At 46.0% G+C, this 23,355-nt stretch overlaps 10 protein-coding genes across 10 annotated transcripts; 5 read left to right on the top strand and 5 right to left on the bottom strand.

Moving 5' to 3' along the window:
* Positions 1 to 537: 537 nt before the first annotated feature.
* Positions 538 to 1,519, bottom strand: LOC131210131 (protein seele). Its single transcript, XM_058203333.1, has one exon. The coding sequence runs from the start codon at positions 1,392 to 1,394 to the stop codon at positions 768 to 770; it is 627 nt and encodes a 208-aa protein (XP_058059316.1). The 5' UTR covers positions 1,395 to 1,519; the 3' UTR covers positions 538 to 767.
* A 352-nt stretch (positions 1,520 to 1,871) lies between these two features.
* On the top strand, positions 1,872 to 3,302 carry LOC131208992 (26S proteasome non-ATPase regulatory subunit 14). The gene is made up of 3 exons (XM_058201948.1): positions 1,872 to 2,246; positions 2,325 to 2,920; positions 2,997 to 3,302. Exons 1-3 carry the CDS (start codon positions 2,069 to 2,071, stop codon positions 3,156 to 3,158), a joined length of 936 nt encoding a protein of 311 aa, XP_058057931.1. The 5' UTR covers positions 1,872 to 2,068; the 3' UTR covers positions 3,159 to 3,302.
* A 572-nt stretch (positions 3,303 to 3,874) lies between these two features.
* On the top strand, positions 3,875 to 4,646 carry LOC131210163 (pterin-4-alpha-carbinolamine dehydratase). The gene is made up of 2 exons (XM_058203368.1): positions 3,875 to 4,040; positions 4,146 to 4,646. Exons 1-2 carry the CDS (start codon positions 4,038 to 4,040, stop codon positions 4,434 to 4,436), a joined length of 294 nt encoding a protein of 97 aa, XP_058059351.1. The 5' UTR covers positions 3,875 to 4,037; the 3' UTR covers positions 4,437 to 4,646.
* A 91-nt stretch (positions 4,647 to 4,737) lies between these two features.
* LOC131212436 (N-alpha-acetyltransferase 40) lies at positions 4,738 to 5,489 on the bottom strand. Its single transcript, XM_058206299.1, has one exon. It carries the CDS (start codon positions 5,402 to 5,404, stop codon positions 4,778 to 4,780), a length of 627 nt encoding a protein of 208 aa, XP_058062282.1. The 5' UTR covers positions 5,405 to 5,489; the 3' UTR covers positions 4,738 to 4,777.
* Positions 5,490 to 5,640: 151 nt separating this feature from the next.
* On the top strand, positions 5,641 to 6,947 carry LOC131212435 (nucleoporin Nup35). Its single transcript, XM_058206298.1, has one exon. It carries the CDS (start codon positions 5,791 to 5,793, stop codon positions 6,925 to 6,927), a length of 1,137 nt encoding a protein of 378 aa, XP_058062281.1. The 5' UTR covers positions 5,641 to 5,790; the 3' UTR covers positions 6,928 to 6,947.
* A 273-nt stretch (positions 6,948 to 7,220) lies between these two features.
* On the bottom strand, positions 7,221 to 10,020 carry LOC131212434 (phospholipase A-2-activating protein). The gene is made up of 3 exons (XM_058206297.1): positions 9,723 to 10,020; positions 8,097 to 9,656; positions 7,221 to 8,004 (listed from the first exon to the last, which is right to left on the bottom strand). Exons 1-3 carry the CDS (start codon positions 9,857 to 9,859, stop codon positions 7,275 to 7,277), a joined length of 2,427 nt encoding a protein of 808 aa, XP_058062280.1. The 5' UTR covers positions 9,860 to 10,020; the 3' UTR covers positions 7,221 to 7,274.
* A 468-nt stretch (positions 10,021 to 10,488) lies between these two features.
* LOC131209743 (UDP-galactose transporter senju) lies at positions 10,489 to 12,689 on the top strand. Its single transcript, XM_058202874.1, has 4 exons — positions 10,489 to 10,772; positions 10,856 to 10,973; positions 11,044 to 11,230; positions 11,295 to 12,689. The coding sequence occupies exons 1-4, from the start codon at positions 10,676 to 10,678 to the stop codon at positions 12,132 to 12,134; spliced, it is 1,242 nt and encodes a 413-aa protein (XP_058058857.1). The 5' UTR covers positions 10,489 to 10,675; the 3' UTR covers positions 12,135 to 12,689.
* Positions 12,690 to 12,782: 93 nt separating this feature from the next.
* Positions 12,783 to 22,270, bottom strand: LOC131212270 (tubulin beta chain-like). Its single transcript, XM_058206065.1, has 3 exons — positions 22,224 to 22,270; positions 20,686 to 20,756; positions 12,783 to 14,140 (listed from the first exon to the last, which is right to left on the bottom strand). The coding sequence occupies exon 3, from the start codon at positions 14,130 to 14,132 to the stop codon at positions 12,783 to 12,785; it is 1,350 nt and encodes a 449-aa protein (XP_058062048.1). The 5' UTR covers positions 14,133 to 14,140; positions 20,686 to 20,756; positions 22,224 to 22,270.
* On the bottom strand, positions 14,543 to 17,935 carry LOC131207774 (uncharacterized). Its single transcript, XM_058200402.1, has 8 exons — positions 17,891 to 17,935; positions 17,635 to 17,808; positions 16,869 to 17,551; positions 16,020 to 16,797; positions 15,433 to 15,937; positions 14,985 to 15,244; positions 14,709 to 14,923; positions 14,543 to 14,636 (listed from the first exon to the last, which is right to left on the bottom strand). The coding sequence occupies exons 1-8, from the start codon at positions 17,933 to 17,935 to the stop codon at positions 14,543 to 14,545; spliced, it is 2,754 nt and encodes a 917-aa protein (XP_058056385.1).
* Positions 19,131 to 23,314, top strand: LOC131212269 (protein smoothened). Its single transcript, XM_058206064.1, has 4 exons — positions 19,131 to 19,713; positions 19,785 to 19,998; positions 20,099 to 22,576; positions 22,619 to 23,314. The coding sequence occupies exons 1-4, from the start codon at positions 19,164 to 19,166 to the stop codon at positions 22,707 to 22,709; spliced, it is 3,333 nt and encodes a 1,110-aa protein (XP_058062047.1). The 5' UTR covers positions 19,131 to 19,163; the 3' UTR covers positions 22,710 to 23,314.
* The last annotated feature ends 41 nt before the right edge of the window (positions 23,315 to 23,355 follow it).

Genomic DNA, 23,355 nt, shown 5'->3' with positions numbered 1-23,355 from the left:
GGAAATTTCATTGCTGACTTTTATAGGCAACAAATGACTAGAAAGCAAATGTTCAATTGCTTTTGTTTGAGAAATGGCAATTTGGGTCGTCGATCGCTGATAGGGAAATTATTACCATTTTTTCCTAATACGTACATTATCGCAAAGCACATAGTGTCTGTAAAGCGTACAATATAAAGTAGCAAAGAGGTCAGATGCAGCTAACTGCTGATCTTATTTATCTTTCACTTTTAATAAAGCGTCACGACATATTTTGCTTGATTGTTTGTTTTACACCCGTTTTGTGACAAATAAAATAATCATAAGTTGTAGCAGGTTATGCTTGCTGTAAGCCATTTGTGAACAGCTTATCAGTTCGTTAGCGTTTGATAAAATAACACGCTAGCCGAAAAGCTACTGTTCGGCAGCTAAACATGTATAGCCACGAGGCAGTTTGCGACAACATCGATTTCTTATCAGTACCGTCTAGCCATTTAAACAACGTGTCAACTCTAATACTCAATATCACACAATCTTTACCAAAATCGTACAAAAATAGTGTTTATTCAGCATTCCTCTACTGTTGTATCACCATGGCCCCTTAAATGCTTTACAATAATCTAATTAGTTCTGATTCGGTCCACTCGAAACCGAAGGTAACTGAAGCGTTATGTGTTGCTATGCAATGGAAATTTAATGGACGTTAAAACCATTGGCAAACTACTTCGGCCATTCAGAACATCGTACTGGTGGACGGTGCACTTCTGATCGGTGGTCCTGCGATGCAGTTAAAGCTCGTCGCGCTCCTCCTCACCCTGCTCGTACTCGTATTCCTCATCGAGCGGTTGATCACGGCAGTAGTTGGCAACCTGCGAGCATAACCGAATATCGGTATCCTTCACGACCTCCTCCTGGAACATGCGTATGATTTCCTCGTCGTAGTCTTCCACGACCTCCAGACAAAGGTGCTTCAGTGTCTTATTTAGATCGCCTTCCTGCACAAAGTTGACGTTCGACATTTCGGGATTCATGCCGCCGTCGGTCATCATCTTCATCACGACTGGTCGGCCCGTCTTCTTGTATCGAGCCTTGGCGTAGTCGTCCATCCGGTCGCACACCGATTCCATCATCTCCGTGAGAAACATTTCTGACTTGGCGTACAGTATCTTTTTCTTTTTCTTCGACTCACCGGTCGTGTCGAGCCGGTAATCACCGACCTCGACTTTTTTGTGCCGGTCGACCTTCGACGCGGCCAGTTCCATTTCCGCCATGGACGCCTTGCACACCAGACATTTAAGTTCTTTACTCTCGATCGGGCGTGCTATGTCTCCCATCTGGCCGTTGGTGGGGACCGGTGCGAGCACTGCTGTGAGCCCGATCGCAACTAAGAAATAGGCACGGATATCAGTCTTCATGGCTTAAGAACTCTTTTCACCACTGTTCAGCCAAGTGTTCGATGTTCTAGCAGTATCTTTCCGCCTCACGTTGTAACTGGTTTCAGCTCTAATCTATCAACGTTTATATCAACGGCAAATTCGTGGCCGATATCAGAACTGGATGAAAGTAAACACGTTTCTGGTCTCTGATTGGTCGGCTCTATTGACAACGCATTACCGGCCCTTGCCGCAAAACGTCACACAACGATCATTTTACATTCCACGATTTTTACTCAAGTATAACCTTTCAGTGTCCTAACTCTTAAAATAAATCTTCTTCTTATGGCAAGATTGTACAAATATGATCTCAAACATTTCTGCTAGTTAAAAAACAATTACTTTTTAAATGTGCAGATGTCATCCAAGCAAGTAATATCGAGAACCGTTCAGTGCTGTCAATGTCAGCACATTGACTTGCAATAATTCCAAAAGTCCAAATGTCAGCGAAGGCAGACAACAACGAAAGTCATTGTTGGTTTCATTTTCCGGTGCTTCAAAAGCAAATCGTTGGATTTATTACTCCACTCACAACGATCGGCAGTTTGGCTCACGGGAAAACATCCTTCTATTGTGCTTCGCGTGTTCGTGTTTAGTTTGTAGCAAACAAACAAAAGACTTCGTTTTAGTTCGAGGCTTTTCGTGGCAAAAGCATCATGGACCGTTTGTTGCGACTAGGAGGGGCAATGCCCGGACTAAGCCAAGCGCCGCCACCCTCGGATGCGCCCGTGGTGGACACGGCGGAACAAGTTTATATTTCGTCCCTCGCCCTGCTGAAAATGCTGAAACATGGCCGAGCCGGTGTACCGATGGAAGTGATGGGTCTGATGCTGGGTAAGCTATAACTTTTCGCTGTTACTCTCGCAAAGTAGACTAATTCGGATGTACAATCATGCCAATTTTGAATTATAGGCGAGTTTGTCGACGACTACACGGTGCAAGTGATTGATGTATTTGCGATGCCTCAGACCGGAACGGGAGTGTCGGTCGAAGCGGTTGATCCCGTTTTCCAAGCGAAGATGTTGGACATGCTCAAACAAACTGGACGCCCGGAGATGGTTGTTGGTTGGTACCATTCACATCCCGGATTTGGCTGCTGGTTGTCGGGTGTCGACATTAACACTCAGCAATCTTTCGAGGCATTGTCTGAGCGGGCAGTTGCCGTCGTTGTCGATCCGATCCAGTCGGTCAAGGGCAAGGTTGTAATCGATGCGTTTCGACTAATCAACCATAATATGCTCGTGCTCGGGCAGGAACCGCGTCAGACCACTTCCAATCTGGGGCACCTTCAGAAACCCTCCGTGCAGGCGCTAATTCACGGCCTGAACCGCAACTACTATTCGATTAGCATTAACTATCGTAAAAACGAACTGGAGCAAAAGATGTTGTTGAACCTGCACAAAAAATCGTGGATGGACGGGCTGACGCTGGCCAATTACGAGGAACACTGCAGCATCAATGAGAGCACTATCAGCGAAATGCTCGAACTGGCGAAGAATTACAACAAGGTAAGGACAAAGATTAAAAGACAGAAGATCTTCAACGGTGTTGAAAATTTTGTCTCTCTTCCTGCTCTATTCTTAGGCACTCGAAGATGAGGAGAAGATGACGCCCGAACAGTTGGCGATCAAAAACGTTGGCAAACAGGATCCAAAGCGTCACTTGGAAGAGAAGGTCGATACGCTGATGTCCAACAATATCGTCCAGTGCCTCGGTGCAATGTTGGACACGATCGTCTTCAAATAACGGCCTCCAATGGATGACAGGAGAACGTCGAGCGTTTTTTTTCTATTCCACAACTTCGTTCAATGTGTTATTGTGCTGCGGGAAAAAGTTCCCTCTAACATGATAATTAAAAAACCTCTCAACATCGGGGGACTTAATGTCTCATTTTTGTAGCCCACGAAAGTATTTGACTGCCTATTGTTTATCCGAATATCAAATATAAAAGAGAAAAACGATGCAAACAATTTAAAGAGATCATGTGAAAAATGGAAAATTAAAATAAAGAAAAATAATTGTGCTGCAATAAAAAAGCAAGAATCCTCCCCGACGGGGAATCGAACGCCGGTTTCCCGCGTGACAGGCGGGAATACTGACCATTTATACTATGGAAGATTTTCGAAGACGCTGTGTCATAAATGTATTGTGTACAATGATTTATTCTAATTTACAATTATTTATCTATAAATTTAATGTTTTGCGGACGAATTTACGATTATTTCCATTAGTTGTTGCTTTGTGCTAGTTGGTGTTAGCAGTTCGCGTCGCACATGACCTACTTTTGCTGCTTTTGATATTTGTACTTTCCGAAGCATGCTGTTCGATTTTGCACTGCACTGTTTTCGACTCTGTTCTCCTCACGATCTTTTCGCTCTCCATCAATCTCAATTCCATTTCCTTCTCTCTTTCAGTCTCTCTCCATCTCTGCAATGTTTTCTCTATCATTAATCTCTCAATTCCAGTTATGGTTAGCCGGTTCGCAACAAGTAGCTTATAGCTTTTTTATTTTATTAAACGCGTTACATTACGAGAGTACGACGTTGTCCGATCATCTGAGCACTTGTACCAGGTTTCGGAATTCATCGTAGATCGCTTTACGGTACGCACGTTATCAGCAAAAGAATGGTAAGTTGTGACCCGCAAGCCAAAAGTTGAAACAAAAGTTGCACCTCGCGAACCGTACATCATTTTCATGTTTCATGTTAACCTTTCACTTTTCGCCATTTACAGGTTTCCTCACTGAATGCGGAAGAGCGTAAAAAGCTGCTAGAGCCACTGTTCGCCCATGGTTGGAGCATGGTGGAGGGACGCGATGCAATCCAGAAAAAGTTTGTCTTTGAAAACTTTGTTCGGGCTTTTGCATTCATGACCGGGGTGGCATTAAAGGCAGAGAAAATGGATCATCACCCGGAATGGTTTAATGTTTACAACAAGGTAGACGTGACGCTGGCGACTCACGATTGTAACGGATTGAGCACGCGGGATGTAGAGTTGGCTACGTTCATGGACAAGCTGGTCTAATTCCACTACGAGCATTCGATTCCCCTAAACAAGGTTTGAACATCATGTTACGTTACATCAAATAAATATTTGCGCCGAGGGCCAGTGAATATTTCATAAGGATTTCTCGTGTCCACATACGCGAGATTTAATTCCTGGGAAAATGCCGCCGTCTTAATCAGCTGTCGGCAGACTTTCGGGGCCAATGTTCAAAAGATAAATGAGCATTTCTGAAAAATAAAAAGATTTAAAAGAGCAAGAACGATCTTTTAGCTACCAGATATTAAGAATGGAAATGATTTGAATGTTGAGTATGGTCAAGTTAATGTTTTATTTTACGCAGTTTCAGTCCGGTGGAATATTCATAGTACTGATTTACTCATAATTTCGTAGGCAGCGTTTTCTTCCTTGTCGGGCGAGGTTTCATCGACCTCGTAGCCTAATCGCTTGTAAAACCGAATTCCGTCTTCGTTGTTTTTCAGCACGGTCAAAACCACCCGTTCCATAGAAAAGTGTTGAGCCATCTGCTCCAGCGCTTTCATCATGAAGGCGCCCAGTCCTTGGCGTTGATACTCGGGCACAATCTGTAGTTCGTAGCAGTAAGTTACGCAGCGACCGTAGTCAAGATCGAAGCGGAACATCGTATATCCCACCGGCGTCCGTGTTGCCGGGTCTGTTGCAATCAGATACCGCGCCCAAGGCTTATTCAGATCGGCTTGCTTTATTTTTGGCTGCCACCCCAGACTGCACTCCCGGTACTGTGGTCCCACGTTACGTTCCGCCAGTTTGAAAGCCCATTTGAGTGTTGCCGGATCAACCTTTTTCTTGGGTTTGCACTGCAATTGAACCTGCTTCTGCACTCCCTCATGTGTCCATTCGTAGGAACAGAATTTTGGGAAGTTAGCCAGAGGATTGGTCTGCTGGTTTGCGATCTGCAGATGCTTTTGCTGGTCGGTTGCCTGCGTTCGGCTTACGGTTTCCGTGGGCATGATGTCTCTTACCGAAAACCCTGCACTGAATCTTGATGCTTATGCTCGGAATAAAGCGCGCGAAATAAAGCATTAATTGAGACGGAACATGTTGAACAGAGAATTCTATGTTGTTGTTATTCATTTTTAGGTCCTTTTAAGCTCAAATGGCAACCCTGTACGTCAAACTGATATTTTTCCACTGGCAACACTGGCCTTCGGCGAACGTCAAATCAGGCAATCGGAAAGAAATCAAAACCTAACGACGCTCGCGGAAACTATTTCGTGACGAGGCGAGAATATAAGGTGCACATCGGCAGTTAACGCTTCCAGAGTCCGCCGTCATCAACCCTACCGATTGAAGTTCTGCAAGTGGCGTTTGGAGTGGTCTGCGAGCCTGTTTCAACATGGAACCGATGACATTGGGCAGCCCGAGTTCGCTCCCGGGCAGTGGTGTTAGCGGTAGTGGTAGCGCCGTGGGTTACCTTCCATCATTTCTAATGGGCGATCCACCGGCAACGCCTCGTCCAAACACGCTATCGCCAACACGAGCGCGTGGCTCGCTTGCCTACGGCAATTTGTCAGGCTCGCCTCCCGACGGAATGCGATCGCCCACGATTGCAGCCTTTCACCATCAGCAACAGCAACAGCAGCATCAACAACAGACGCCTGCCAACTTCTTGCTAATGCAGCAGCAAACGCAGCGCTTCCTGCAGAACTCGACCGTCCAAGCCTCGTCGATTGCAAACCAATTCCGCAACGAATCGTTCGACACCAACACGAGCGTCATCGGGCCTCCAACGCAGGGATTGTTTGATTCTTGGCATAAGGAAAAACAATTGCTCCATACGTCTACCAGGGGCTTGGGGACGGGTGGCATGGGACCAATGCTACCACCGGTTCCGAACGAGTTTGCACCGCCGCTGAACCAATCGTTTAACGAATCGATTGCCAACCAAAGCGGTTTCAACGGGTCGCGTGTCATGTCACCGATTCCGGTGGATTATAGCCGTGTCGCAAACGTTCCCGTTTCTCCTCCCGGCACTCCCTTCGGTGGCAACCCGCCGCAACAACAGCCCAGCGCGCAGACAATGGCGAACAGTAATGGTTCCGCGGTCACTTCGAACTGGATCACGGTATTTGGTTTTCCGCCAAGCGCGACCAAAGAAGTGCAGTTGCACTTTTCCACATTGGGCACGATCATCGACAAACAGTTGGCAAGTCAAGGGGGCAACTGGATGCACCTACACTACAGTTCGCGGATCGAGTGCATCCGGGCACTCAATTACAATGGGCGCGTCATCAGCCCGGGACTGATGATTGGCGTGGTGCACTGCAACGTTTCGACCATCGTCGGAAAGGAGAATGATGGCGATAGCGTAGCAGCAACACAGAACAACCAACCTCTGAACCGCGTACGATCTTTGATAAACATGTCGCATGCTAATGAGCAGGACGTAAGCCCCATGATGGCTCCGACGACCCCTCAGAGGCGTGGCCCTGGAATCGTGCACAAAGCAATGGATCTTTTCTTCGGGTGGTGAAAAATGTCCAGCACACGAAATTATACATGTAAAACGAATGAAAGTGTAATATTGATTAAAATAAAACTTTTCTAAAAAGAAAATAACAGTTGAATGGTGATATATAAATCATAGAAATGATCAGTTCGATGATATCCGCCGTATTCCTGAACTTGGGGATGCTAGCACTCAAAATAACCTGTTGCCGCCCTTGGCTACTTAGGACATAATTTTACGTATTTCACTTATCGGGCACTTGGTAACACGAAGCTAAGACAAATTGTAACTTTTATTATGCATTCTTTCGTTTCGTTTCTAAAGCTAAAAGAAAATGAAGCAAACATAAAAGAAGTGAAGGAAACTCCCGTTTAAAGCAGCAGTTCATACAAATAGCTTGCACAATCATTCAGCTTGCCGAAGTTTGGTAGCTCACTGCTTATGTTGAGCAGTATCCGGTCTGTCAGGGCGCTGTTTGATTTTAGTACCTCCCTGATTCCACTCGTCCCAGTGCCCTGGAGACTCAGCAAATTGCCGAGAGCCTGATAGCACCTATACGTCGCTTCGTGATCGGTCAACCAACCGAGAAGTTCGGCCACCGTGCTGGCCAGCACTTTACAGAACTCGACCGAAGAGAGTTTCTCGAGCTGTGTCATCGATAGGTTGAGATAGAAACTTGCAAGAGCAATCTGGAGATTGTTACTGCCGGCGTGGATCTTTGCAATTCGGTCAACAATGGCTCGCAGATTTTCCACCACCAAATTGCGGCCAACCTGGTGTGGTATCATGTTGGTGAAGCAACGGGCCGCCATCAGCTGATTGGCCGGGAGGTGATTAGTATGCTGCAGAAACACACCGATGAATGAGCTATCGAACAGCTCCTGGCAAGCGCGCGGTTCTCGTACTACCAGTCGTGTTATGTCCATGATCGGAAACATGAGCTCCGTGGGCCAAGTCGTGAACAGATACTTCAGTGCCGTTAAGCAAGCAGAGTTCGGGTCGCCGCTACTAGTGAGCACTTCGCTCGCGTATCTTACGACATCGTCGAGCGTCTCGTCCGACATCCGCAGGCTACGATCTTCGATTTTACCATTCAGCTCTCTGCCAAAAAACGAAAATACCACTCGGTATTGGTAACGGAGAAGAGGAACAGCCATCAAAGACAGAAATTTATTTCTGCGCTGTTTACTTACTTCAATTTTACGAGCACTTTCGTGAGGTCTGCGTTTTCCATCAGAATGTAGTGACGGTGCGGGAAATGAGTATTGCATTTCTTCACTTCTTTCGATCCGGTGGAGTAGCTTCCACTTGCTGTGAAAGGGTCCACATTACCACCGTCGGTTGCGCGCGGTACATTCGGTGCCACCACGTTGGGCGTTTGCGTGGTGTAACTGGAAGCGCCCGTGAACGGATCTGTGTTGGCAGAGGATGGCGCAAAGCGTGAGCCTGCTGACGAGCCGGGAACGTACCGTGAACCACCGGTGAATGGATCGAAGTAACTGTTGGCAGTCGCACTTGCCACCGGGGCGTTGTCGGAGTTTTTGACAATGAAATTGGCCACCTGATCGAGATAAACTTGGGGCAGGTTGTGTTTGTGTATGAAACGTTGTGCCACGAACCACGGGTCTTCGCCTCGATTGTACGGTAGCTTCAAGTTCGGCGCATCGTCCGTGAGGTTGACGGAAAACACGTAATCATACTCGCGACCCTCGTAAAGCTGCTTGCCGGTATCTCCGTCGCTCGCACCCATCACATCGCCGACACACTCCCACTTGTTGGCTTTCGCATCCCATTGGTAACAGAGAATTTTGCCATCCGCGTGGCGAACGATGCGCGTTTGACCTTCACGTCCCTCGGATAGCAGCGATTCGGGACCAGGCAGATCGTTCACATTCATTCCCCCGAGCTGCTTGGAGGCTTCCGCTTGGCGCACTTCAACTGCCACGCGATAGGCGGCCACCTGATCGTCACTGGCCGTACGATCCGTCGCGGTAGTGAACACTCGAACCACCGCATCACTCGTACCGCAAGCAATATCTCCGTTCCGGAGGGCGGCCACTGCCCAAACGGATTGAGCAGGAAGATGCAGCGCATCGCCCAACGCACCCTCCCGCAGATGCCACATCCGCACGGTACTGTCTTCGCCCGCCGTAACAAACACACTGTCGCCCCAGGCATCTGAACGGGCGATGCTGTAGATGTAATTGCTGTGGCCGTGAAACTCTTTCACACACTCGTATGTGTCGCTCCATTGGCGGATCGTGGCATCGTTCGAGCAGCTCAGAAACCCGCCTCCACTGGTCTCCGGAAGGGGACACAAACCACGAACACAGTCCTTGTGGCCCTTTAGTACTGCCAACTTCTGCCCCGTTTCGTTCCACACGAAGATACTTTTGTCGGCCGACCCGGTCAGAAATCGGCCACTTGGGAGACATGCCACAGCCCAAACGGCCGCCTCGTGTCCGACAAGGGCAAGGTTGGTCATCGAACCAGGCACATTCGTCCACAGTCTGGCCGTTTTGTCCCAGCTACCCGAGATCAGTGTCGATCCATCGTTGCCCACCGCCAACGCACAAACGGCCGACGTATGCCCTTTCAGCACACCGATGGGGTCCGTTGGTCCCGGATAGCGAAAAATGGCGATCGTCGCATCATTGCTGGCTGTACAAATCCAACCGTTGGCTTCCACAAAGAGGATCGCACCGACATAGTTGGTGTGATTCCTCAGCGTTTCCGTGTCCTGGTAGCCATGACTGTGAAGGGAATGCTGAGAAATAACAACAAGAAACACAGTACCAACAGGAGTCACCCATGCTTACCCCTGCTTTGCCCAAATCTTAGCCGTTTTATCCCGTGATCCGGTAACGAGGAAGTCGTTGCCCTCGGTTACGGCACGCACATCCAGCTTGTGACCGGTCAATTCGCACGAGAGCTTAAAATCTTCAATCTTCACCATGATGATGATGCTCCTACGTTATGGGGACACTCGTTCTCCGGGTTCGCGCTTCCCGGATGCTATGGCAACGCTGGTGATTGTTCCGGAACGCTAACGGGTTACTCACAACTCCGTTTATCTTCTGCGTTACCCAACCTGCACAACGAATATCCAAATAAGCCGTCCAAAGATTCGTGCCAAAAATCTCCAACTCACTGTGCCGGTCAATGGGAAACTGCAAAAGAACGGAGAGAGTGAGCGAGAAGGAAAGCCGGATTGTACGCGAACGTGGAATGAGTTTCCGAGGTAGAGTAAAAGAGAAACACATATAAACAGTAATGACAGTAGGCAGTGGCCCAAAAATGCCCAAAATTAATTTTACAACGTTAAAACTTTCCTATTTTGCTTGTAAATGATTAGGGCGCTCTCGTAATCTACCAAAAAAACCAAACCTGTTTTTATAAAGGATCCTGCGTAAACTATGCTATCGTTTTCCATTAAAAAGAACTTAAATTTGATTAAGGTCAAAAACGTTCAAAAGTTTGACATTCGAGCCATGACAACCAGTTGTTTTTATTTTGTGTTTCGTCGTGAGTTTGTTTTGAAGTGCCTCGTAGTTCTTGATTGAGATTTTTTGGAAGATTGTGCAATTATACGTGATGATTAAACCTCGACAATGAGTAGACAAACAATCACGCACGACCCAATCCCGAAGTAGCCAACGGAAATACCTGCATACTAGATCAAGCTAAAGAACTGACTAATTATCATAAACTTATCATAAATCGTTTTTCATTTTACTGTTTGAAAACGTTACACTGTAAGTACTAGTACAAGATGACCACGAGTACGCGGATCAATTGGGGAGAGTTGTTTCCCACCCGCAAGAGTGTCTTCATTTTTCTTACGTACATGTCACTGTTTGTTAGCCAGGGTAGGTTTCTTTAATTTCTATATCTTTCCGACGATTCTCAAAATAACGCAGTTAAAATTTGCATTGCTCTACATCCGCCACAGGCATTCTGGTGACGGCATCCCAGCGCGCCGATAATTCATACAGCTACAATACGGTTCTGGTGGTTTTGCTGACGGAAGTGCTGAAGCTAGTGATATCAGCCGGTCTTTACTGCCGCGAGTACGCAGATTGCATCGTCTTGGCCAACCACACGACTCTTACAGATGCTTTTCGTTCTTTGCTTTTATAGAAATAGCTTCGTATCGCTTATCGCACGAATTGTGGAGGGAAGTAGCGTGTTGCTCTTGTACTTTGTTCCTGCTTTTCTCTACTGTCTGTACAATAATTTGGCGTTCGTTAATCTCTCGACTTTCGACCCCACGACGTACTACTTACTCTTGCAGTTGCGCGTCGTAATCACGGGCGTATTGTTTCAGGTAATTATATCAATAAGTTTATGTCGAGTTACATGATTTTTTAAAAAACTGTTTTTTTCTTCAGATTATATTTAAGAAATATCTCAGCCGAAAGCAGTGGTTTTCTCTACTGCTGTTGACTATCGGTTGTATGCTGAAACAATGGAACTTTTCCAGTCTGTTTTTGGCAAGCCCACACGAAACACCACAAACCGAGGGTGCTAATAATGCAGCAGGGAAGTCGCAGCCTATGCCCGATACGCCGTTAGAAACCGGTCCAGATGGAACATTCCGCGGTAAAAACATCTCCGGGTTTGACTTGAGCTTCAGCGCTGTATTCATCCTGGTGCAGACAGTTTGTTCTTGCTTGGCGGGAGTGTACAACGAGTACCTGCTGAAGCGGAAAGGATCGGACATTAACATCTATGTGCAAAATGTGTTCATGTATCTCGATTCCATCGTCTGCAACCTGCTTCTGTTGCTGCTGCAGGGCGAACTAGTGAGTGTTTTCACCGGTGACCATTTGCGAGAGGTTGCACGGTTGGAGGTGCTGATTATTATGCTTAATAATGCTGCTATTGGTATCATAACGAGCTTTTTTCTCAAGTACATGAACTCGATTCTGAAAACGTTCGCCAGTGCGCTCGAGCTGATGTTTACTGCTGTTCTGTGCTACTTGCTGTTTTCAATACCGATCTATGTGAACACAATGCTCGCGATCGCCGTTGTATCGTACGCAATCTATCTGTACTCGTTAAATCCAGTGGTTAATCTGGCTAACAGCAATAGCGGTGGTTCTAGGTCCTCGTTACATGCGGACGATCGGAAGACATTGCTCAAAGGCGGTAGCAAACGAAATCGATCAGGTGACGTGAACGTAAGCGATACGGAAGACGAAAACGATCATCGGATGGCAGAAGTGTGATGTGAACCGCACCGATAGTTGCAACAGGTGTATTCAAGCATACTTTCTATACATGCGCGACTCTCAAAAGCGTGTGACATATTTATTGTCCTTCAAAAGCGCGATGAAGATTTGTGGTAGACACCCGCATAGCGATAAAGAACAAAGATGCGATTATAACACTTTAGAAGTGTAGGGTAACGTACGAGAAGAAACTTGTATTACTCAACAAAGTACATTATTTTCACCATTGATGAAGTATTCTTTCGTACTATTTTAAGTGATATACATATGTTTACAAACTACTGCTTACGATAACTAGCATCGACCGGTGTTCGGAGCACTGGATTAATTTTCCAGACTATTTAAATATATTTTGTACAGACTACGTTCAATTAAATGATTTTCAACATACACTAGTATGTGCATTAGACTATACTGTAATATTTTCATTTGGATATAATCCATTTTCTAAAAAAGTATCCTCACATACGGTTTATCTCTGAGGGTACTTAAATACGCAAAACCAACCGACGAAAGTTATTGTTTATCGAAGAAAGAAGCCTATAAATATAGAAATAGAAACTACTATTGCAAATGCACACAACATTTAAGCAACTGATTAACACAAGGGAAATTTATTGCAAATCAACATAAAGAAAAAAAAAATTAATCTTCAACTGCTTCCTCTTCTTCGTCCATTTCTCCTTCATCATCGGCCGTCGCTTCTTGGTACTGCTGATATTCGGACACGAGATCGTTCATGTTACTCTCGGCCTCTGTAAATTCCATCTCGTCCATGCCCTCGCCAGTGTACCAGTGCAGGAACGCCTTGCGTCGAAACATGGCCGTAAACTGTTCGCCAATACGTTTGAATATTTCCTGGATCGCCGTGGAGTTACCAATGAACGTGGACGACATCTTCAGGCCACGTGGCGGAATGTCGCAAACCGCCGTCTTCACGTTATTCGGGATCCACTCGACGAAGTAGCTACTGTTTTTATTCTGGACGTTCATCATCTGCTCGTCAACCTCTTTCATCGACATACGGCCGCGGAAAATGGCGGCCACGGTCAGATACCGACCATGGCGCGGATCGCAAGCGGCCATCATGTTTTTCGCGTCAAACATCTGCTGAGTCAATTCCGGAACGGTCAGAGCACGATACTGCTGGGCACCACGGGATGTCAGGGGTGCAAAACCCGTGATAAAAAAATGTAGCCGCGGGAATGGCACCATATTGACGGCAAGCTTTCGAAGATCAGCATTTAGCTGACCGGGAAAGCGGAGGCACGTAGTTACACCGGACATGGCGGCGGAAACTAGATGGTTCAGATCGCTATAAGTCGGTGTGGTGAGTTTCAATGTTCTGAAACAGATATCGTATAGCGCCTCGTTGTCAATGCAGTAGCTTTCGTCAGTGTTCTCAACCAGCTGGTGCACACTGAGAGTAGCATTGTAAGGTTCGACCACCGTATCGGACACCTTTGGCGATGGAAAGACTGAGAAGGTGTTCATGATACGATCCGGGTACTCTTCGCGAATTTTCGAAATTAACAGCGTCCCCATCCCCGAACCGGTTCCACCGCCCAGGGAATGGGTTAATTGGAATCCTTGTAGACAATCGCAACCTTCCGCTTCTTTGCGCACCACATCCAACACAGAATCTACCAGTTCAGCTCCTTCGGTGTAATGGCCCTTAGCCCAATTGTTGCCCGCGCCAGATTGACCAAATGAAAAGTTGTCTGGGCGGAATAGCTGCCCAAATGGTCCCGAACGAACGGAGTCCATAGTGCCGGGTTCGAGGTCAACTAAGATCGCACGAGGTACATACTTGCCATTGCGATTGCCATTGCCAGCTTCGTTGTAGTACACGTTTATGCGCTCAAGCTGTAGATCGCAGTCGCCAACGTAAAGACCCGTAGCATCGATACCGTGTTCGTTCGAGATTATTTCCCAGAACTTGGCCCCAATCTGATTTCCGCACTGTCCTGCTTGAATGTGCACGATTTCACGCATTTCGCTTGCTTATGTATTTACACAGGAGAAGGGTAATGTTGAGTGTAACTAACTTATTCGTATTTCGGTAAATTGTCGGTTTTAAATTAAGTTTCACTACGGCGGCGAGAGGCACGACCCTACTGCTTGACTCTCCGAAAGTGGAATGATCTTTTCTTAGATACTGCCTTTGCTTTTAAGGTCTGACCAAGTTTACTTGGATTGAAAAAAGATATTGTTCATTAAAGTATATTTGGCACCCATGTTGGTTGGTTAGAAGCTGCTTAAAGCAAGCTGAAAATTGAAACGGAGAAAAGATGTATTTTGTTAAATTTACAAATCGTGACAAAAGAAAGATGTTTCACATATTATATAAAATGCAAAAATGGCTGAGTATAGTAAAGTTCGCGAAATGTTGGTTACAAATGTACTTAGTTTACGATGCTCTTCAAAAATCGTTTCAAGCTAGCATGGAAATACTTATTCTCCCTGGGGTAGTGTGGATACTCCGATATAACTCGATGGCTGCAGACGAAAAAGCAACATTTTTCAGATTTGTAATTCGAAACTTAGAGCTTCTGTTGTTTCACTACTTACAGTTCCTTGCGTAAACCGATGGGTAATAGTGCAGTCCACTTTTTGATGGTGCCGAGCATGTCCGAAAAAATACCTTTCTGGCCCTCGTATCCGACGTCGTTTATGTACTCCAGCAACATTTCGATGATACATCGGAGAATTTTGAAAGAGTAAGTATCTTTGTCTGCAGTGAGCTCATATTTCGGAAAGAAATTGTGAATTTTTTTCAAGAAATTCTGTAAAATCAAAAAACCACGTAAGAATTAAGTAGATGAGAAAGATTATGAGGTTCCAAACCTTTCCAGTCGCTACAGTTGTTTTCTCTAAAAAGCTTTTATGAAAAGTTTGGCTAATGATTTTATTGTAGCCGTCTTTTCCCGCAGAGCTATAAATGTTCATCAATAGAGTTTCCAATTCTTCCTCGAACTCGGTATCCTGACCATAATGCAGTAGAACATGGTGTACGCTTGAACGAGTAAGCTCGCAATGTGCATGACACAGTGAGCAGTATTTGGTTAGCAATATTTTTCTCTCCGCCAGCACCGTAATGTGTTCGTCTACAACGAAAATAACAGGACAAAAAATGAATCGGATCTTTACTAAAAATCAAAGTAAATTCATCAAATAAACCATAACTGAGATGGACGCAGTATCTATGCCGTTACACAATATTCTACCAACTTCAGAAGATTAATTTTTTGATTATGGTCCTGTATCGCAAAGTATTTGGAATTGTTTAATTTACCTGGAATGTCATGGAAAACATGCTTTTCAATGCTTTGAGTCAACTTTTCCATCAGCTCTTCTTCCACTTCGCATTCGTTGTACTGTAATTCGGCTAGCTCGTGCAGCTGAGATGTCGGATGCAGTAACACCAGCATGTCACAGAACGTTACGACCATATGCACAGCGCAGGTGAAATCTTCACAATCCATGTTCGTGATGCGTTTAGTTAATTCGACCATAAAGCTGTGTATGCGTCGACCAGTAGCCCCACGCTTGATCGTAGCTCGCCGGTTGATTGGATCTTCTAGGTACCATTGCATGAGGGCATGGAGCATGTTTTTGTACAGCCGAAAGAAAATCCAATTCGCTTCGACGGTGAGCATCATACGGTCGACTAGACGGAGATCGTTAGCCAAATACTCTGCTAACATGACCACATCTTTCGACGTATTTTTGATTTCCATCATTACGCACAGCCTCGTAATGGCCATTACGTATCTGTCCATCAATTTCTGATCGGTACCCTAAGGTAGGGGGGCAAGCGCAGCCGAAGGTAAAAACAAAAATTATTGACGATTACGATAATGCACACTCTCTCAAACTTACCAAATTGTGTCGCTTCAGGCGGCCGCGAGTGTAGAAGAAAAAGGCGTAATAATCCTCACTCAATTTGAACCAAATATCCTCGGATATGTTTTCAATTATATCGTAGCGAAAGATTGCTGACAGTGTACGGCAAAGCACTGGATACGTATTTTCTTTGCTTGCTACCGGGTGGAGTGTTCTATACAGAATTTTTTCGCAATACTTTTCGCAATCAACATCGCACATGCGATAGAACTCATAGTGCTCGGGTTGCAATGCGTTCAACATCAAAGCAAAGTGCTCGGGATGCGAAGAAATATGGCGCAAGCATCTTGGATAGCCAGCGACAAAACTTTGGATACACTCCCGCATACCGTTCCAACAAGTTCCATCGCTCACGTTCGGGGTAGGTGATATCTTTGCCTTTATATCGCCAATTAGAAGCTCGTGGCAGTGCGTGATGGCATATACGATACATTTGGTGTAAAAAGAAGAATTATCAGCGCACTCCAATGCCGTTACAAGTGCGTGAAAAAGGCCATCAAAACGTGCGAAAAAACCCTTCATCCAGAACTTCTCTACAACCGCTGCGAGCGAAGCCCGTGGAATTTCATGCTTCTCGAAAACCCGCAATGTGTCCAGCAGTAGTTGCACTCCCTGTTCGTTTATCAGCGGCATTCTGGTGTAATTTAGCAAGAGCAAATCGATCGATGCATTTATCACCGCATCATCAGTGCCGAAAAGTTTATAGACGATCTTTTCCATGACGTCTTCGTTCAATGTGTGGTTGTGGATTTTACTGGAATCAAATGAACACACAATATGAAAAATCCATTCAAACATGTTTTTAGCAAATTAAGCACGCAATACCTGTATGCAGCTAGAAAGAGGTTAATCACCGGCAGTTCCATTCCCACGTAGATATCCATTGCACGTACCACTATCGACGCCTGCTGATGAACGAATAATACTACACGATTCGATATTTCCGTAGAACTCGTTTCACCCAAGAGATTCTTCAAGCAGCGGAGAGCGATTTGCATTGACTTCTTACATTTGATGCCCAGAACATCGATCATTACCGGCAGTAATGATCCGGCAGTAAGATCGTTTTCTATTATTGTTTGGTCGGCAAAAGTTTCAAGTAGTCGACAAAATCGGACCGTTAGTGGTACGCAAAGCTCTTTAAACTGCAACCCCACGCGAGAGCACTGAAACAACAGGCCGCAGACGCGATGAACGTAGTCTTGCTTCTGCTCCAACAAAGCTAGTCGCTCATTTGCGCGAATCAAGGTGGCTCTTTGTATTTCTTCCACTACCATACGGTGGACAGTATAAAGATGTTCCAGCATGACGCTGCCGATGTACGCACCAACCTCCACAAACTCGTCTCGACTGCCGTGGCCGAAGAAAGTGGTCAACTTGAGCATCAAGTTAAAGCACTCATTATCCACTAGTATTTCGTTGTAGGGGCGGACGATCAGCTCTTGTAAGAATTCAATGACGTGCGTGCAATGTTCGTTATCTTTGAGGAACCCACGGGGTTCGCATGGCTAGCAAAGTAAATCCATCACAATATGGGGCAATATGAACAAAAATAGTCTAGGAGCATTACGAAAAGCAAAAATGTTCTCACCGTTTCCGTTATCCTCTTCACCACAACGTTGGGCTTGTTTTGCTTCAAAAGATTTACATCGTCCGACACAAGCTTGTAATCATACCCGGTCATGTCAATCAGTATCTGAAGTACGCTCTCGATTCCTTCGTCGGGAGAATCCGAAAAGATCCGCCGCCATGTTTGGTAAACGGTCTGCAATCGAACGAAAAAGATTGTTTAAAGCCGATTGCTTTAAGGTTGGCCATAATGTTGTATTTTAGTGTACTTAACATACCTTGCCATCCGATATGCGTAACTGAGCATACAAATTGTCGTCCATTTGCTCTGCTTTAGTTGATCACGATCCAGTACAAGTAGAAACGACGCCCAATGCGAATGGGGCCGTAAATTAGCCACAAACCACTAAATCTGAAACTGAAACTGAACAATGCACTTAAACACCAACAGCAGCGACAAGCAGAAACTTTAGTTAATTTTCCAAACTTTAATAAAACAACGGAATGTAGTGTTCCAACGTGAAAAACACCAGTCCAACACCTATGATTCCGGCCTCTCGCGCCACAATGCCGTTAACCGCAATCAAATTCTAGCAGCTTTCATTTTGGGCTCTTATTTTGGAATAATACAACACAACAACATGCAAACGTCAAAACGCCCAAAGGGGAAGCAACCCTGCGCGCGTCCGCCCGTCTTCTCCTAACGTCTGTGTTGTCCTGCCTTTCGGTACGCGGTCCGGTTTCGTAGTTTATGATCATGGGTGGTCTTTAGATTTGTGTGCTTGATCGTAAACGAAAAAGAACGCGGTTTCCCGACATTTTCAATGGGCGTCGTTTCACGAAAAGAAGACGTGCGCGATTCCGATGTCACTTAAGTCGTGTGTCTTTTCATGTGCTTCTTTACGGGTAAAAAACGAATTATGTTTCAGTTGTGAGAAATGCTCATTTTCTGCATCTTTCAATAGACATGTGTTGCAAAATCATCATCTAGTGTTTCTATGTTTCGGATACGTTTCTAGTGATTGAGGTTCAATTGATCTTTTGTACGAGTTTCTTTTGTACCATCGTGCTATGTGATTTGTGAAAACCTAAAAAGGCCGATAGAAAACATAATTCGATGTGGAATTGCGCTGTCTTGGACAATAAGTCCCCCATCGACGACGCTAACTGCGATCAGTTTGTTAATCAACCGATTAGTATGCCGATCAGAGTTGACAAGCGATAACGAAACTGTTGATCAGTGGCAACGGCAACCCCTCGAACGAACTGGACGGTATTGGGCTACCGATTTCATTTATGGAACACCCGTTCACCGATCAGCTAAATGATGGCAAGAAAAGTTAGTCCAAAAATAAGGTATTGGCCAATCTGAGCACACACAAAAAAGCGATCAGTCACAACTAATTTCTCTATCTTATAATTTTCGAAATCTTATATGTCAGCTATTCCGCGATGTTCATGGCCCTGGCAGCATTTGCTTCCAGCAACGCTCTTGGGGGTAAAGAATTCAATCCAACCACGAATCTCATTGTGCCCGAAACTCCTCGACCCATGCTGGAACCGATCAATAATACTCGTAACTACCGTATGCACGGAAAAAAGGGGAAAGATGAAAAGACGTGGTTCGATGGACGGGAAATGCGCTATATTTACTGTATCCGGCCGGCCAAATGTGAGCCGATACGGCACAAGTCGTGCCTCGGATCCACATTACCATACGCGTCGATCAGTCTAGATTTGACTGATTCGTATAGTCAGGAAGAAGCGCACAACAAGCTGTACCAATACAATGCGCTGCGCCATGTCCCCAAGTGTTGGGCCGTGATTCAGCCGTTCCTGTGTGCCGTGTTCACCCCAAAGTGTGAAAAGATTAACGGTCAAGAAATGGTGTATCTTCCATCGTTGGAAATGTGCAAAATCACACTCGAACCATGCCGGATTCTCTACAATACAAGCTTTTTCCCAGCCTTTCTACGCTGCAATGAAACACTATATCCGTCCAAATGCAACAACGATGTGCGCGAGGAGATGAAGTTTAACGCGACCGGGCAGTGTTTGAAGCCGTTGGTTGCGGCCGATCTGCCCGCCAACTACTACAAGGGTTGGTTCTACATCCGAAGGTACATCCCTTCCGAATTGTAACATTTTATTTCCTTTCATCGTTTCCAACAGACATTGATGGATGCGGGTTGCAGTGCAAAGATCCGCTCTATAGCGACCACGAGCACCGGCAGATACACAAGCTGATTGCTTGGGGTGCTGGCATGTGTCTCACGTTTAATATCTTCACGCTTGCCACGTTCGCCATCGATTGGCACAACGCGAACAAATATCCGGCCTTGGTAATATTTTATATTAATTTCTGCTTCGCCATGTCGTGCCTCGGGTAAGTTTTTAATGAAAGAGTGTTGAAACAGAATTCGATTTAGTTCTTCTGTGCGATGACGTTGAGTGTTTCTATTTTATTTTTCATCTAACCATTACAGATGGCTGGCACAGTTCACTCCGGGCGGCCGGGAAGATATTGTATGTCGGAAAGATGGTACCCTACGCACGGCAGAACCAAGCGCTGGTGAAAATCTCTCCTGCATCGTTGTTTTCATCCTTGTGTACTACTTTGTGATCGCAGCCATGGTGTGGTTCGTTATCTTTATGTACGTTTGGCATATGAGCTTTAAGGCGATTGGAAAAATACAGGACCGGATTGATAAGAAGGGTTCCTACTTCCATCTGATCGCCTGGTCGCTACCGCTTGTCTTAACGATCACCATCATGGCGTTGAGCGAGATCGACGGCAATAGCATTGCCGGTATCTGTTTCGTAGGATATCTCAATCATCCGATCCGTGCCGGATTATTGCTCGGGCCAGTTATTTGCGTTTTGCTCATCGGAGGCTATTTTCTTGGCCGCGGTCTACTGACATTGATCCGGTTGCGCATCTCGAGCAAGGAGATTATCTCGGCCCGTGCAAGCCGCAAGATTCACCAGACTATTGTGAGGATGGGTATTTGCACGTCGTACATATTCGTCTGTATCGTAACGACCGTCTTGTTCCATGTGCACGAGTTCCGACACAGCTCTTCCTGGGCTAGCGCACTGCGTGATTATATCATATGCAAGATCGGAGCTACATTTACGGATGATCTATCTGGTGGTGCAGGCGGTGGCTGTCGTGTCGAGCATCGACCGAGCGTGGCAATATTGCAGCTCCACCTGATCTGTTTGTTCGGGTCCGGTATCATCATGTCTTCGTGGGTGTGGACTAACTCGACGCTCGAATCCTGGAGTCGGTATTTTCGGCGACGCTTTGGTACCGACACGGACGAACCGGTCAAGCTGCAGAAGCATAAGGTCATTGCGCAAGCTTTCGCAAAGCGTAAGGAGTTCCAGAACCAGGGCCGGCTTTCCATTTCGTTTCACAACTCGCACACCGATCCAGTTGGTTTAAAATTCGATATCAACTCGGCGATCGGAAGTCACGATTTCAGCTCTACGTGGGCAAACAATCTGCCGCGATTCGTAAACCGAAGATGCGCCTTGACCGGGGCGGCCACCAGCTCCAGTCACGATCCGCGAAAAAATTCGGTCGACTCGGAGATTAGCTTCAGCGTGAGGCATGTTTCGGTCGAATCCCGGCGCAACTCGATCGACTCACAGGTTTCGGTTAAAATTGCCGAGGTAAAGACGAAAGTTGCCAGCCGGAGTAGCCGAGGGCCAGTTGGAGGAGCGAGTGGCAGCAAACATCACAAGGCGACGCGCTCCAGTAGAAGGCGGGATTTCGGTGGTGGTTCGGGAGCAACGGTGGGTAGAAGGTTCGGCCGGAAGGAGAGCAGCACCTCGGTGGAATCGCAGATTATAACGGCGGCCCTGCAAAAAACAACCGGAAGACACTCAAGTGGAAACAGTACACTTCCAGCTGCGGGATCGTTCGGTGCGGGTAATATGCAACGGCGTACCGGGATCGGGGCAATGGACGCTGATCAGATAAATGATCTCATCTCTAACGGCAAACTGTTGCTGCCGTTTTTGCACCAACAAGGGTTGACAACATCCGAGGACGATAACGTTTCCGTCGGCTCATTTAAGATGCACGATTCTAAGTTTGACATCATTCTCAAGCAGATCGAGAACGGCCATCATCAGCAACACAGTGGACGGGCGGTTGTAGGTGTTAGCAGCGGTGTGGTCACAAGTGTGGCAGGGACGGGCAACAGCGGATGTCGTATCGCGGAGTATCGTAGCAGTGATGATGACGAATCGGAAGAAGAGGAAGAAGTCGATGGTGTGGCCGAACGGCAAACGATGCTAAGTGGCACAAGGATCGCCGGAACCTTGCGACCAATATTGGCAGCTCCGGGACGCGATGGTGGTGAGACTGTCACGGATAGAATGGATGTCGTTGGAGGGAACGACGATGGTGCGGAACCGATGCGTGGTAGCAAGGAAGGCGGCGGACGCTCAGCGAACAAGAGTAGCGCAAGCAAAAGCGGTCGTAATCGAAAAGGAACCGGTGGAGTTGGTACGGGTGGAAGTTTACGCCATGGAACGATGCGAAAATCACAACATCATCATCATCAACACAGCCGTGGTACTTCGATTCGGAAGGAACGCGAAAAGAAGGAAAAGTCGCGAGCCGGGTTACGGGCCCTAGAACGTGAGAAAGAGCTCGAGCTTCTGGAGCGGGCTGGGATTGAACGCACAGGGACAGATTTATTGTACGACTTTAATGATTCCTCCTTCACCTCGTACTGCTCCGAGCTATCGCCGCTGAACGTGAACAGTTCCTATTCCGGTGTATCAATCGCAAAAACCAATTCGAGAAACTCAAAACGAAGCTGCGACGTTGGGATTCAGACAAATGCACACGAGATCGCTACACAGACCATGTCATCGTTCGAGTTTAGTGAGAAGGCGATGAAAAATGAAGAGAATGAAGACATTTACACCGAAAATCACCAACTGCTGCCCAAACTGCCGGCAGTCGCGGCGGCGACGGCTGTCCCTAGTGCTATTGCATCCCGAAAAACCCGCGACCCTAGCGAATCCGGCATGAGCGAAGCGGAAAAACTGAAAATGCTTCTTTTACCATCAAAATAATAACTTTGAAGCCATAGCTATGATCGAAGATGCTGCTCTATGAACCTGAACAGCTGATCTTCTGATGAACTTGATCGTCTTTAAGTGAACAGCGAATTGAGGATGCAAAACAACGAAATGAAATTCAGGTGCCTTTTGACCAATTTTTCTATGGGTTTTGAATTAAGATATTGTATATGTATGCTAAGCAAGTAATCATAGTGATAACTTTTAATACAAACATATTTGTCAAAAAGTATAGTTTACCCGACAAGACACCTTGACAATATATTGGGCTGTTGTTCAATATGAGAATCTCCTCACATAACTCTTGTACTCAGCAGCAGGAGGATGCTGTCTTGTAAATAGAAAGTAAACGTACACGCCATTTACACTCAATTCTTCAAAATTGGAGACTAAACCATACTCAAAAACAAGTAAAAGAAGCAAGACTGACAAAAGTTTAAGAACAGAACAAACAGAAAATACTCCAGCCAAACAAAGAGATTGAACAATAAAGAAGTGCTTCCAAAATAATGTAAATTTTACTTATACAAAAGACAACGAACGTGACACAATATTTCAGAGCAAAACAAAGCAACTTAAATCCTGTGAATGGCGATCCTGGTGGGCGATGTGGTTATCTAAAATGTTTATGACTCGGATT

The sequence above is a fragment of the Anopheles bellator genome, chromosome 2 (assembly GCF_943735745.2).
Source record: "Anopheles bellator chromosome 2, idAnoBellAS_SP24_06.2, whole genome shotgun sequence".
NCBI lineage: Eukaryota > Metazoa > Arthropoda > Insecta > Diptera > Culicidae > Anopheles > Anopheles bellator.
This window is presented reverse-complemented; position numbering and strand designations above follow the sequence as displayed.